Source organism: Centruroides sculpturatus, unplaced genomic scaffold (genome assembly GCF_000671375.1).
Source record: "Centruroides sculpturatus isolate CEXI.00-Female unplaced genomic scaffold, Cexi_2.0 scaffold73, whole genome shotgun sequence".
In the NCBI taxonomy this organism is placed as follows: Eukaryota; Metazoa; Arthropoda; class Arachnida; order Scorpiones; family Buthidae; genus Centruroides; species Centruroides sculpturatus.
Window position 1 is genome coordinate 967257 of NW_019384330.1, and position 16251 is coordinate 983507.

At 30.7% G+C, this 16251-nt stretch overlaps 1 protein-coding gene across 3 annotated transcripts in view; it reads right to left on the reverse strand.

The window, feature by feature from the left end:
* Positions 1-16251, reverse strand: part of LOC111629708 — a 92306-nt gene that overhangs the window by 58387 nt on the left and 17668 nt on the right. Inside the window, exons 4-8 of one of the 3 annotated variants that reach the window (XM_023373611.1) lie at positions 14006-14160; positions 5535-5577; positions 4715-4843; positions 3604-3827; positions 3214-3498 (exon numbers count right to left, since the gene is read on the reverse strand). In XM_023373611.1, coding sequence (XP_023229379.1) covers positions 3214-3498; positions 3604-3827; positions 4715-4843; positions 5535-5577; positions 14006-14160 — 836 coding nt within the window. Of the gene's footprint in view, positions 1-3213; positions 3828-4714; positions 4844-5534; positions 5578-14005; positions 14161-16251 lie in introns of all 3 variants that reach the window. The other 2 variants (XM_023373607.1, XM_023373618.1) reach the window with 2 other exon arrangements.

Here is a 16251-nt window from a genome sequence, read left to right on the forward strand (position 1 = left end):
TACTAGCAGGTGGGCCCGGCGTTGCTCGGGCAAAAGTAACGATAACTAAGATAAAGATTATTACGTTACAGTCAAACTTACCCGTTTTCACAGAATGCAAGAATTGGGTCCCCTTGTTTCCAGACTAATTAGAGAATTTTTAGATGGGTCTAAAAATTCGATTTCCCACAAAAATGAAAAAACTGCATATGCGTCTGGCTTTCTCTTAACAATTCCATTGTTACTTAACACTTCCATTGTTGATGGAAGTGTTAAGTAACAATGGAATTGTTAAGAGAAAGCCAGATTAAGGCTTGGAATTAAGGCTTTGGAATTAAGGCTTAACACTTCCATTGTTGATGGAAGTGTTAAGCCTTAATCCTGTCCCTCCCCCCGTGGGGAGGAATTTTGAAAAATCCCTTCTTAGTGTGCATTCTCATAACGTACCCTAACTGTGTACCAAATTTCAACTCCTAACGGTTTGGGCTAGTATCCATAATGTATATAGAAGCCTTAATCCTCTCTCTCTCTCTCTGGGGGGGATTTCGAAAAATCCCTTCTTAGTGTGCGTTTTTGTGATGTACCCTAACTGTGTACCAAATTTCAACTTTCAACTCCTAACCGTTTGGGCTCTGTACTTATTATTATTATCAACCCGTCTCGATTATATATATAGATTAGGCTCATTGACGTTGTTCTTCATTGGGTGTTGCAAGTGACAAATCAGTAATAGACTGATCATTGCTGATTTACATAATATTTTTACAAAATATAATCAGATTTTGTATAAAATTATTGAACAAATATATAATAGTTTCTTCTTACTAATTTCTAGAGATAAATTTAATATGTCAAGTGTAAATGAAGATATATTTTATTTGACTGTCATCCTGTTAGAAATCTCAGCAAACTGTTCCAAAACTATAGTAACAACAATCAGTTCCATTTAAAGCACTTTAAACAATACATTGAATTTAGGAATGTTGGGTTTTCTTGTTCTGTTGGCCATGTGAGCAGAGATAAATATAATTTTAGGATACTCCTATCTTCGTTGTTTAAGTGTTATGGCTACCAGTACTGAGTTTGATTTATATTAAAACTTATGCAGTTTTACAGGAGAATTTCAAAAGTGGCCACACAACTAAAATGGTCACAAAGTGAGGTTTTACTGTCTTAAGATTGATTAAAAGAAAAAGTAATGCAAACTCTATTTTAAAAGTAATACAGTAAAGCGTCTTTTATCCGAAAGTTGGTTATCTGAAATGTCAGTTATCCGAAAGAATTCCAGTCGGCAAATTTAAATTTTCGCCAGTGCTGTGGCGCTGCAATCTTTGGCTATGTCTTCGGCTACTCAAATATTTTACGTTTTTGATACTAAATTAACTTCTGAAGTATAATTTTTTATTGTTTTTATATTTTTCAATATATTTATTTTGTTTGTACAAAATAAAAAAATAATTTTTAACGATACAATAGTCTTCGTTAGGCTTAACATCGACGAAAATTCAACGCGAAGCGACACGCAACGGAGAAAAATTTCAACACGCAATAGGTTAATGTATTTTTTCGTACACAATCAGTTATCCGAAAAATAAGTTATCCGAACAACCCCAGTCCCCAATTGATTCAGATAAACGACGCTGTACTGTAATAGTTTTTCTTGATATATTTTTAAAAAAATTATATTAAAATATTTTAATTTTTCCTTTATTTTTCAATGATTAGTGTTAAAATTTAAAATATGATCAAAATTTTTCCAATGCAATTCACTGTTTTTAAATTTCTAAAATAACAAGTTGAAATACAAGCTATAATTGCTGTCCAAAGTATTGCTCTAAAGATATTTAAATACATATAGTTTAACTTATAAAAGTTATATAATATTTATAATACTGATTATTGATGTTTAATTTATCATTCAAAATAAACTTTTGGCACACATTTCAAGTTTTATGTTAATATAAATGTAACAGTATTAACAACTTCAATTTCAACTCCTTTTAACTACACAGATAGCAAACAATGGAAACACAAAGTGGCATTCAATACATAGTATATAACAGTTAAAATAAAATGCATAATACTATAGATTAGTATAAATATAATATATAGCAAAATGTCATCATTAAATAAAGCTTACTTTTAAATGAAAAATTAGCAATCTTATATATGAATTTTCATTAAAAAATATTATATTAGAGTAGGAGACCCAGATTCAAATCCAATCTATAATCTAACAATTTTTTTTCATATATAATTGAATTAGAATGTAGATTTCATCTCTTACTAGTGTGATACAATAGTGTACAATAGTGATACTTAATAGCAGTCTCACAATAGTATAGTCACACACACAAATTTATATATTTTTCTGAAATACTCATTATTTAATTTTTCATGCATATATTGAATCAGATGATAATGTATAGATATTCTACAGAATGATTCACATATGCCTTCTATCTATAAAACATTGAAAATCAAATCAAATAATAAAAACTAGATTGTTAAAAAAAATTACAAATATCTCAAAAATGTAAATTAATTTTTGTGTTCTCATTTATTTTCTATTATGAGATACTTTGCTCATATCATCATCATCAGATAGTAAATTTGAATTCATTATTTTGTCTTGTGCACTTTGATTTGTTTTCCATTGTGCTGTGTCTGTGCAGCTACACAATAAGATAGAAATGTAAAAAAATTTTAAGACACTAAAATTACTGAACCTATTTAATGTATAATATATAGCTTATTTTTATCCATTGGATGGAGAAAAAAAAATTATATTTAATGCACAGAAAAAGTTACCATTAATCTAGAATAGTTAGATAAATAAAAGAATTCCAAAATTTATTATTAAATAATTAATAAATTTTATATTGTTATAGTAATAAGTAAATATTAATTTATGATCAAATGATACAGCTGGACTCTTATTTTATAACAAACTTACATAACCTGTAACAAAATAAAAATAATTCTGAAAAAATTTAATGAATTCAAATTGTTTTTGATGTCAATGATATTATTATTGTAATATATTTAACAATAATCACTAAAATTTATTATTTTTATATTATAATCTAAAATAATATTTAAAAATTTCAAATATATTTTCAGATATTTACATTAATACAAAACAAAGGCAGCCAGAGTATTCCATAGTAACTATTACTTCCAAACATTTTATTAAAAAAATACTTGACTAAACTAAACTTGAATGAATCATACGTTTCTGAGATGACTGAAGCTTAAAACTGCCACAAATGTCAGTTGAAGAATAGTTACAATTACTTTGAATATCATTAAAATTAAGAACTGTAACATCAGATTTTTCTACATATTGCTGCCACCAATCTTTTTCTGTTTCATGAACTTGATTTGAATCTTCAGAACTTATTGTCACAGATATGCAAGGAATTGTCTTATCGTCAGATGATTGCTGATGTAAAAATTCGTTATCTACACCATCTACAAATTTAACACCCATTTTTTTCTTAGATTTCCGTGCACCTTCTGAATGAGAATCAATATTTCGTATGATAATATCTTTTATACAGTTCTCTTGCTTGCTCATAGCAGGCAAGCTCCAACTACTTCCAATTTGTGATTCATACTGACCTGAAAGACCCATGTAGCCAAGAGAACTGTTATCATGTCGATGATATAAATCCTCTTGCTGTTGTAAAAATGTATTAATATCAACTCCTCGAACTTGAGAATGCTGTTTCAAGAAGCGTTGAGGAATCCTAGAGAGAGGATCATAACTCTGCTTTCCACCAAATCCAAGTGCTAATAAAATCTCTTCTGGATCCTCTCTACGAGCTTCAAGAAGAGATTCAACACTGAAAACAAATTAATATTTATTAATTTCTAATTATAAATTACAACAATGCTTTCAAAACACTTTATTAAAATATCTGTAAAGCATAATTCTAGTCTATACTAATTTATTTACATATAAATTATGATTAAGAATATCTTAATTTTCTTTTAAAGAAGTTATACAAGTTTAACTGATATTTCAATATTTCTAAATAAACTTTATTCCATATTATATCACATGAATTCAATCATATTTATTATCTTCATAAGTAAAATTAGAGTAATGAACTAATTGATATGATTATACAGTAGTAACAAGAAAACTATTCAAGAATTAAGTGTAATGTTCTCTGAAAAAATGCAGATATTAATGAATCAGTAATATGACAAAGGTATAAGTTTTTGCAATTGAATTTGACTACTTTTTACAGCAGAAGAAATGCATTATTGAAATGCTTTTTATACTTTTTCACTCACACAATAAAAATAACCAAATGTCTTAAGGATACAATTAACACAAAATTGAAGCCAAGTATCTGAATCAAATACAAACAGCACAATTAAAAATAACTTGTGATGATGTTTGAAAATAGGAGCACAACAAAATTAACCATAAAACCTATATAATTCTAAGTTAGTTAATAAAATCATAAAATAATTAATTAGCATACAATTATCATCTTAAATTTATTTTGTATTCTATTAAATACTAGAAAAATTCAAGATTAATTATTATTTTATTGCTTGAAATAAGATTCACTACATAATTTAATTATAAAATTGATCAACTTTCTTAATTTAAATCTTTATGAAATCAATAAAATAATTATTTTCATAAGGGTAACTCAATTGTAAATAAAATAATAATAATAATTGTATTACACTACAAAAGTAAACATATAACTACCTTGATATACTTGATATACCAGAGATACCCGATGTTTCTGAATTAAAACTACTTTGTTTACAACGCAAATCATCAAGAGTAATTTTATTTGGTTGTGGTGATAAGGTACTAGGAGATGCATCAGCAGACCTAAAATATTTACAATTATGGTTAACATTTAACATTATAAAAATCAAAATTATATATGAAGAAACAAATACCATATTTATTTATGAGTGTAAACACACATTTATATGAATTCTTTATAAATTATTTTTACTCATTGTCAAGTTTTTTAAAATTCAATCTTTTGTTTTATTTTCTGTTAATTTTATAACAGAAAACATTTGAAAATTGAACTAGTTTTTAAAATTAATTATTATAAATATATTTAGTAACGTTCAAGATAGGCATTAAAATATTGATAAAGTTGACTTTAATGCCTGTTACAGATGTAGAAAATTAAAAGGTTGCATAATAAATGCAGTGAAACTCATTCAAAACATGTCATATAATACGGAGAAAGACTGAATATTGTCTCAATATTGTGAGATTGACACATGATGCACACATTAAAATTTCTTAAAGCTGAGAAATCTTTCTCAATTTGCTCACTAATTAGAATAAATCATGTATCTATATCTGTTTTCCTAAAATAAATTTGAGTTTCTATAATCTGTCAGTTCTTTATCAGATGATCTGCATATTCCCATAACTATTTGTGAAATATACAATTCAGAAACTTTTGTGAAAAATGTGGCATTAAAAAGAAAAAGTAACTTTTATTACCCAACATAAAAATTTATGAAAATTAATTGATATCAAAATTTAAAAAATTTACCTTTTGCCTGCTATATATCCATGAACACCATGTAAATTGTGAGCTGAAAAGAAATTAAAATATCACATTTGAAATTAATAGATTTAAGACAACAATTCTATTTTAAAATAAGGACAAAGCAAAAAAAAATTTTATACTTTGAAATTAATGAGACTATGTATTTTGAATATCTTGTATAATTTCCATTGAATGTCATATAATTTTTCAAATAATATTAAAATTCAGTGGATTTTTTAATAATAGTCAATCTCACTAATCCAAACTCTGCTTAACTGAACTAACTGTATTTACTTTTAAGCTATATGTTCCAGTCAAAATTTTTAAAACCATGTTAAATTTGTAAAATTAATATATATTAGGTCATCAAGAGTATATTTAGTTTTTAATTGTCAACTGTAAAACATCTTAGCTTCACCCTCAAGCAATGTACAGTATTTAATTGAAATAAGAAAAATGAAAACCATTATGTTCAACATGCTTTTGCCAATGTGGTAGGAATAATTTTATATCACATACATAAAGATCTGATATTTTAGAAGTAAGACAGAAATTCAAAGAGGAGGTTTTCGACATCCCCTTGTTGTCTGAAGTGTTTCTACCTCAAGATGATTTCTGGAGAGTAGAAGGGATAGTTTGTTAGAGAAAGGTCCAGTGAATATTGTAAGGTAGCCGACCTGGTGGAGATAGGAGACTTGAAACCCACTCCACGGCACCTGTGTAAGGTTGCTGTCTCCTAGGTGGGATCTATTAATCCCACGTCAGGATGAACCTAAGGAAAGGTTGTATATGGGCTGTGACGGAGGCAAATGATGACAAGTGTTTTACACAAGAAAGCCGTTTATTTGTTAACATTTATGCTTACATCGACGAGTAATGGCGGTGTTATTCGAGTATGTTTTGAAAATTTTGGTGGAATAAACTAAAATTTTGAAGTATAAAATATGCTTACATTGACAATCCTTCACTAGGTTCTTCTCGTCAAAGATGCGAAGAGGCGAGAACTTCAGTGTCTGTCTGGCCCCGGGGCGGACGAGATAAGATTGCTGAGCAAGGCAGACGATCAGAAGGAGGAAGAGGCAGAGTCTAAAGTTCTTGGTGGCGATACACCACAATATAAGTCATTACCTTTCATGGAATAAGGAGGAGAGCCTCCCTCCGACCTTGAATTTTGGATTTTTATAGTTTTTTTCTCCCACTATTCGGATTTCTGATTGGCCCCTCATCTCCTTCCTCACTTCCCGATTAGTCTCTCTTTTGTTTTGGGGAAAACCGAGACTGACTCGGGTCACGGGAAGGGTCTGATTCCAGGTGTCTGCTTGACGCTGTTCTGTCGATTGTTCTTGGGGGTTGTTGACAAAATTGCTAGACTCGCGCTCATAATTTAGCTCTGTTACTTGCAATTTTTTTCATCTGGGTACTCGAACGATCATATGCAATGATTTATCTCTCTTAAATCTTTCTCTCTTTTCCGAAATTGTTTTCCTAGATTGATTGTTTATGAGCATTTGGGTCAAAGTTCTACCTGTTTATGATCANTTTTTTCTCCCACTATTTGGACTTCTGATTGGCCCCTCATCTCCTTCCTCACTTCCCGATTAGTCTCTCTTTTGTTTTGGGGAAAACCGAGACTGACTCGGGTCACGGGAAGGGTCTGATTCCAGGTGTCTGCTTGACGCTGTTCTGTCAATTGTTCTTGGGGGTTGTTGACAAAATTGCTAGACTCGCGCTCATAATTTAGCTCTGTTACTTGCAATTTTTTTCATCTGGGTACTTGAACGATCATATGCAATGATTTATCTCTCTTAAATCTTTCTCTCTTTTCCAAAATTGTTTCCCTAGATTGATTGTTTATGGGCATTTGGGTCAAAGTTCTACCTGTTTATGATCACTTGTGTCTGACTTATAACTTTTCATTTTGACATTGACAGTTCGTTTAACAAGTGTTGAAGTCATCTAGAACTCGTTGTTTACATTTTGTGCCGTGTTGTTTAACTTATGGGATTTTCCTCTCCCTCTCATATTTAATCTATCGTTATTATTTAAACATAANACTCATCGGTGTTAAATTTCGCAGAAAGACAAGACAAAGGAAAATAAAATTTGAAGCCTTTTCTTCAAAATTAACACATTTCTTTGGTTTTTTTTCAGTTTTAAGTATTTTTTATGCTTAATTAAAAATTCTAAAAAAATGGGCGGCTTAAAAGGGGTTAAAAATAAGAATACTGCGATTTACATGATTTCGGACCTCAGTTGAGTCCTCACAGTATGGAGAATGAGATGAAACTTCAATGTTCAACTTGTGTAATTTCTGCTGTGTTCTCCTTGTAATGTGTGGTCTGATACTGTCATGCAGGAAGATGATGCCTTTCTTATTGATCAATGCTGGCAGCTGACTTTTGATTTTGCATGAACAATGCCTAGTTCACTGATTAGGAGTCTGCTGTGATTGTTTCACCTGGTCTGAGGAAGATATAGGCAATAACTTNCTGACTTATAACTTTTCATTTTGACATTGACAGTTCGTTTAACAAGTGTTGAAGTCATCTAGAACTCGTTGTTTACATTTTGTGCCGTGTTGTTTAACTTATGGGATTTTCCTCTCCCTCTCATATTTAATCTATCGTTATTATTTAAACATAAGAATACTGCGATTTACATGATTTCGGACCTCAGTTGAGTCCTCACAGTATGGAGAATGAGATGAAACTTCAAATGTTCAACTTGTGTAATTTCTGCTGTGTTCTCCTTGTAATGTATGGTCTGATACTGTCATGCAGGAAGATGATGCCTTTCTTATTGATTAATGCTGGCAGCTGACTTTTGATTTTGCATGAACAATGCCTAGTTCACTGATTAGGAGTCTGCTGTGATTGTTTCACCTGGTCTGAGGAAGATATAGGCAATAACTTNTAATGTGTGGTCTGATACTGTCATGCAGGAAGATGATGCCTTTCTTATTGATCAATGCTGGCAGCTGACTTTTGATTTTGCATGAACAATGCCTAGTTCACTGATTAGGAGTCTGCTGTGATTGTTTCACCTGGTCTGAGGAAGATATAGGCAATAACTTTGACTGATTACCACCAAACTGTAACCAAAATCTTCTTCAGATATAAGCTCAGTTTTGACATATATTCTGAAAGTTCATCAGTGTCAAGCTATTGAAACAACCTCCTCCTGTTATCTATATAATCCATTTTTTTTATCCCTGCTATTATCTGTCCAAGAAGGAATCATTTCTGTTACACAAAAACAGTAAAGAGCACACAATTGCATTTCTGTTACACAAAAACAGTAAAGAGCACACAATTGCATCTGATAATTTGTGGGGCATCCAATGGTCCAGCTTTTTCTTCTTTCTCACGTCACATAGGTAGTTCCAAACAATCAAACGTAAAATGTCAAGCTCTTCTGTTCTACAGCTTCACCCTCAAGCAATGTACAGTATTTAATTGAAATAAGAAAAATGAAAACCATATGTTCAACATGCTTTTGCCAATGTGGTAGGAATAATTTTATATCACATACATAAAGATCTGATATTTTAGAAGTAAGACAGAAATTCAAAGAGGAGGTTTTCGACATCCCCTTGTTGTCTGAAGTGTTTCTACCTCAAGATGATTTCTGGAGAGTAGAAGGGATAGTTTGTTAGAGAAAGGTCCAGTGAATATTGTAAGGTAGCCGACCTGGTGGAGATAGGAGACTTGAAACCCACTCCACGGCACCTGTGTAAGGTTGCTGTCTCCTAGGTGGGATCTATTAATCCCACGTCAGGATGAACCTAAGGAAAGGTTGTATATGGGCTGTGATGGAGGCAAATGATGACAAGTGTTTTACACAAGAAAGCCGTTTATTTGTTAACATTTATGCTTACATCGACGAGTAATGGCGGTGTTATTCGAGTATGTTTTGAAAATTTTGGTGGAATAAACTAAAATTTTGAAGTATAAAATATGCTTACATCGACAATCCTTCACTAGATTCTTCTCGTCAAAGATGCGAAGAGGCGAGAACTTCAGTGTCTGTCTGGCCCCGGGGCGGACGAGATAAGATTGCTGAGCAAGGCAGACGATCAGAAGGAGGAAGAGGCAGAGTCTAAAGTTCTTGGTGGCGATACACCACAATATAAGTCATTACCTTTCATGGAATAAGGAGGAGAGCCTCCCTCCGACCTTGAATTTTGGATTTTTATAGTTTTTTTCTCCCACTATTTGGACTTCTGATTGGCCCCTCATCTCCTTCCTCACTTCCCGATTAGTCTCTCTTTTGTTTTGGGGAAAACCGAGACTGACTCGGGTCACGGGAAGGGTCTGATTCCAGGTGTCTGCTTGACGCTGTTCTGTCGATTGTTCTTGGGGGTTGTTGACAAAATTGCTAGACTCGCGCTCATAATTTAGCTCTGTTACTTGCAATTTTTTTCATCTGGGTACTCGAACGATCATATGCAATGATTTATCTCTCTTAAATCTTTCTCTCTTTTCCGAAATTGTTTCCTAGATTGATTGTTTATGAGCATTTGGGTCAAAGTTCTACCTGTTTATGATCACTTGTGTCTGACTTATAACTTTTCATTTTGACATTGACAGTTTGTTTAACATGTGTTGGAGTCATCTAGAACTCGTTGTTTACATTTTGTGCCGTGTTGTTTAACTTATGGGATTTTCCTCTCCCTCTCATATTTAATCTATCGTTATTATTTAAACATAAGAATACTGCGATTTACATGATTTCGGACCTCAGTTGAGTCCTCACAGTATGGAGAATGAGATGAAACTTCAATGTTCAACTTGTGTAATTTCTGCTGTGTTCTCCTTGTAATGTGTGGTCTGATACTGTCATGCAGGAAGATGATGCCTTTCTTATTGATCAATGCTGGCAGCTGACTTTTGATTTTGCATGAACAATGCCTAGTTCACTGATTAGGAGTCTGCTGTGATTGTTTCACCTGGTCTGAGGAAGATATAGGCAATAACTTTGACTGATTACCACCAAACTGTAACCAAAATCTTCTTCAGATATAAGCTCAGTTTTGACATATATTCTGAAAGTTCATCAGTGTCAAGCTATTGAAACAACCTCCTCCTGTTATCTATATAATCCATTTTTTTTTTATCCCTGCTATTATCTGTCCAAGAAGGAATCATTTCTGTTACACAAAAACAGTAAAGAGCACACAATTGCATTTCTGTTACACAAAAACAGTAAAGAGCACACAATTGCATCTGATAATTTGTGGGGCATCCAATGGTCCAGCTTTTTCTTCTTTCTCACGTCACATAGGTAGTTCCAAACAATCAAACGTAAAATGTCAAGCTCTTCTGTTCTACTGTCGCCAAATAAACCAATATGATAAAACCAAAAATACTTTCTTGATGATCCATACTATAAATTTTAACAGAAATGTATGTACTGTACATACCAAATAAAATATAAACAATTTTTAAATCTATGCATATTTGTCTGAAATCCTTTGCCTTTTTTTCTATAGCCCTCACCTAATCCAAACTTTTAACCTGCATGGTGGAGTTGGTGAACAAATAGTCTGACTCAAGCAAATTTAAAATGTGCAATTCTGACTCAGACAATTCCCTTTTTTAAAATGCCACACTGATTCCTTTCATGAGAAAGATATCACGAAAAACCTGAATATTCTTATCTAAAATTTCTCTCTAAAATTTACAGTGTGAATCAAAAAATCAGTATAATAAATTTATCTTAAAAAAATTTGAGCACAAAAAAAAATGCTACATCTTAATTGGCCAAAATAATTTCACTTTTATTTGTTATTTATCAAAAATTGATTTAAATTTAATCAATTTAAAGAAGAAAAATTAAACACAATAAAACAAAAAAATAACAATTTGGTGAATAACATAACTTAAATTGGCCTGTAAAATAGTTTCTCCTGCTCCAGCTGCTATGGAAATAGTTCATTTCCCACTGAAGGTTTGTGTGAATATATTCATTTAAATTAATAAAAGCTATTTTCTGAAAATATAGAACATATTGTGTGCAATATGCATAAGAGTTTGGTGTGAAATGGCCTTTATAGATAAATTTAGATATCTAAAAGATATTCATCAAAGTGTCTATTTTCTTAGAAATTTCTTCAGATGCTAATTAATAAGTACTTTTCAAACTTCGCATTTTACTAACAGAAAAATTCAAAGTTGGAGTTAAAGTCAAAACAATTTTACCAACTTCAACTCTGCCCTAAAACATCCAACTCCATAATACTGCTTTTGACTATTATAAACAACCTCATGTAATAATTAGTTCAAATAAACAAGAATGCAATGTAATTGAAAAAATAAATTAATTAGTTTAAAATTTTTTGATTTAAAATTTTAAAAATAATATTTTTTTCTTTCTAACTTTTAACTTGTCTTGGTTTCTTAAAATTAATAGTTGATGTCTGAAAATTTAATTACTGAAAATTATACACTATATAGATTAAATTTTAAATTTATTTAACATTTTTCTTTTATTATAACCTATAATTATTTATAATTGTGAATTAAAGTAAAATCACAATCAAAACTTTCTGATGTAAATAAATAATAATTTGTGTCAAAAACATTTTATCTTCACAATATTCACATTTAAGAATTTTTTTCTCTTAAGTCTCCAGTGGTCATATGGATCTCACAGATCCCTCAGCACATTTTTTCAACTTTCCTTATATTTAAAATTTTGTACAAAATCAGACAAAACTTATAGCTTTTTAACTTTTCAACCCAGATAACATGCAGTTCATACTTTTTCATTGCATACATAGTTTTAAAGAATGCTGAGGTCTGAGACCTCCCAGAATTTTTTTTGAAAACTAAGCAATATTTAAAAAAAATGCAACTTCTAAAGGTAATCACAAGGAGTTATCTTTTGATTTCAAATTTATATAAAATATTACTTTTTTAAAAATTTTAAATAAACTTGAAAAAACATTGAAGCTCCAAAAAATTCTTTTATGTAAACATAATTGAATTAATAGTCAAAGTTTTTAACACTCAAATTTAAATTTTTATGTAAATCCTTTTTATAAAATGTCTGCATATTCATGCAAGTTTCCTAAATATTGTTTTATTTATTTTTTTATCATGTACTGTTTTATGTTTGATTTATGTAATTTAATAATGTTTGTTTTTAATTTGAGTTTTTCTTTTTAGTAAATAATACTTGAATCATGGCATTATCTTTATTAATATTTAGATAAATAAAATTTTTTTAAGTTGATTTTTATACATTTAAATGAAAAATATGTGAGAATCAGGATTTAGGGGGGAGTCATTTTTAAAGAAATTAGTGGAGAAACAGAACATTTTATTTTTGACTAAAAAAATATTTTATTTTGGAGAAAAGTTAAAGAAAGGATGTAGCTTCCGTCATTTTAAAAAAAGTGAAGTAAACTTCCTTTCCTATGGCTGACTTGGAAGTTGAGTCAGAAGTGGCCGCACCTGAGACTTGGCCGTCAACTTGTATTAAAGGGACACTTCAGGCCACTCCTGGCTGTTCAATGATGTACGAACATGCCATAGGAGGCAATTGATAGAAAGAAATACTTGCCATATAACATACAATGAAGGCCACTTCAAATTAAGAGGACCGCCACATAAATGTCGACCATATTGTAATAGCGCATTCATAGATGTTACGATTCCTAAAAGTCTCCCTGATCCTAAACGAGAAGACAGCGTTCAAATACAAGATACTTATGGAAATTGTGAAGGTAGTATAAATCTACTAGATTGATGTGAACTCTCTCTCTGTGTATAAGTGTTAGATTTCATGCAATTAGGTTAAATTTAGATTTAAGTCATATAGTTTGATCTTCCTACGGGATAAGTCCCAAATGTAATATTGGTAACTCCATTTATTGTATTTTGATTTGTATTTTACTTTGTATTCATTCTTTAGTTTAGTTATATTAAATTTGTTGATTTATAAATGGTCTTATTCATTATGCACTCCAACTCACTCAACGGGTGACTCCTTAGCTTTTCTTGGACGTTGTCACTCGAACGTCACAGATATTTATAATTAAAAGTAATCGCAAGTTAGGGTGCGTATTATAAATTATCCTTAACAGGTGTCGGGAAATACTGACAGGAGACCGGATTATACAATCGTACGTCTCCACCTTTCTTAAATACTTTTAAAGCTCTCCTTAAAAGTTAGAGATCAGATCATAAGATCTTGTGCAGAGTAAGTGGTCATTGGGATTGCTCGTGACCCCCTGCTTATCTCACAAATATATAAAATTAAAAACAGCACCACACCTGAACATAAATTTAAGATGTTTAACAAAGACACCTGACTGATTTGTTTGTTGATAAATCAATAATTATCAAAATATATTTCAAAATTTGATGTATCTGTACTATCTTAACAGTGACTAGATAATTACTAAAGAGTAATCTTAGTTAAATATAAATATTTTTATAATTTTGAAATAATATGTAATATAATTTCACCTTCTGCTCCCAGGGTTAAAGTATCCTCTGTTGATCCATCATGAACATTTTCATTTTCTGCAGGACTGTGAAACTCATTGTCAGTAGGTGATTCCAACATAGATGAAGCTTTTTTATGTTTATCAAGAGAGAGGGGTTTTGGACATAAAACAGCCCTAATAAAAAAAAATACACATAATATAAGTATTAATTATTGATGAACTATAATACACAATTTGGTTAAAATTTAATGAAACTAAAACACATTTCAAATCAATAATTATTCTATTAATATCAATTCATCATTTATAAAATACATATTACATTTATAGTTAATGCATATCTGATACTTGACCTATAAATGTTAAAATATATGAACAGATCTAAAATAAAACAATTTTTCAGAACCATAAAATATTGGTAAAAGTTACAATAATCAAAACAATAAACAATTATTACTAAATTTAGAGAATATGTCCTTCAGATTAACAAGGAGATGGCAAAATTGGTCACTACGTTGGAGTCAATTTTTATCAAACTTGGTGAGGGTATTTTGCATCCCAATAACTGACATGTGCCAAGCAGTAAGGCTCACTATTCAAAATTAAACAAGAAAATTGAAGTTGAAAATTGCACAATCATTAAAACCTTTAGAATTTCTATCATTTACATAGTGGTTGATGACTCCAAGAAGGCACGCCAATTTTCTAGCCAAGAGGTTCGTGTTTCAAATTCTTTGGTATTGATAAAAAATTTTTTTAAATATAAAACTATAATTTTCACTTTATTCTTGGTAGTTTTAAATTTATTATATTTATTAAAAAATTATTTTCAAATACTCATGTACAGTATATATAGGAATCATATGTAATATATATATAATTTATTTGAGAAGAGGGCAAGATATAAACAAAATTATTGTTATTTAAGAATTCTGTTAGTAAAACAGAAAGTTATTCTGTTTTACTAAAGTTTACTAAAGTGTTTAGTAAAACAGAACTACTCAGAATAACTTTCTGAGTAGTTCTGTTAGTAAAAATGACATTTTTAGTAACATTACTCAATTTGTTTGCTCTTTGGGAGCAGAACTTTGTGGATGATAACTGTTTAGAAGCAGGTGAAACAATAAACATTTCTGCAGTTTGCACATTGAATAAATGCAGCATTATCACAAGAAGATTTACATGTGTCACTGTAAAAACAAACCTGATTAACATTTAAAATCACTTCTCTGTCATCAACTAATCTGAAGGAGAACCATATGTACCTTATCATATTTAAATTATTATTATTATTATTAATTCTATATAATCATATATAATCAATACGTACTGGAAGTAGAATAAGTTGAAAAATAAACTACACCGATATAAATCCAGCAACATTTAATAAAATAAAAACGTTTTCAATCGTTTTTCAACGATCATCATCAGTTACTAAAAATAGAACACTAAATATAGAACAAAATGCGTTCGAAATAAATACAAAAATAAAAAATTAACGGAAAACGCCCTGGTGGACGAATTAATGAAAAATTAATGAAAAATTAACAAATAAATAGTGAAAAATTAATAATTATAAAAGGATCTCCACGCAGTGGACAATGAGTCGGCGTCCCTATGGTTTATACAACCGGTTTTCATGTGCGCCTTATAGATTTCCAATTTCTCTAGATGTTTGATCGTTTGCCGATTAGTTGTCGTTTTTATAATTGATGCCTGATCCCATAGAACATTTATATCTTGTTGTTTTGCGTATGATGCTAACACAGTGTTATCAAGGTTCTTATCGATAGTGTACTTATGTTCCTTGAGCCTTTTCTTCAGACCGCGCATCGTCGCACCCACGTAAACTAGCCTGGAATCGAAACGCTGATCATGTAAAGGCACTGAATATATACCCGTTGTTGAATTCCGATCCTCTTTCTTTTTGTCGTTTCTCAATAGTTTGAAAATAGTGGGATTGCGCCTGTATACAATGTGTAAGTTATTAGACTTGGCAGTAGATGTGTGTATCCTGTTCAGAAATGGTACGTAATTAAGCACTATTCGTTTATTAGGGTCAATCTTGGGAGAATGCCGTGTAGTGGATTGGAAGGATGAAATAAGATCCTCTATCTCTTTCTTTGGATATCCGTTTAGTTGGGCTATTTTAAGAATGTACCTTAGCTCCTTTATTGTGCCGCAGAAACTTGTACAATGCGTATACGCACGTTTAATCCATGATCTGAACACCGCCAATTTGATATGCTTGGGATCGATTGATTG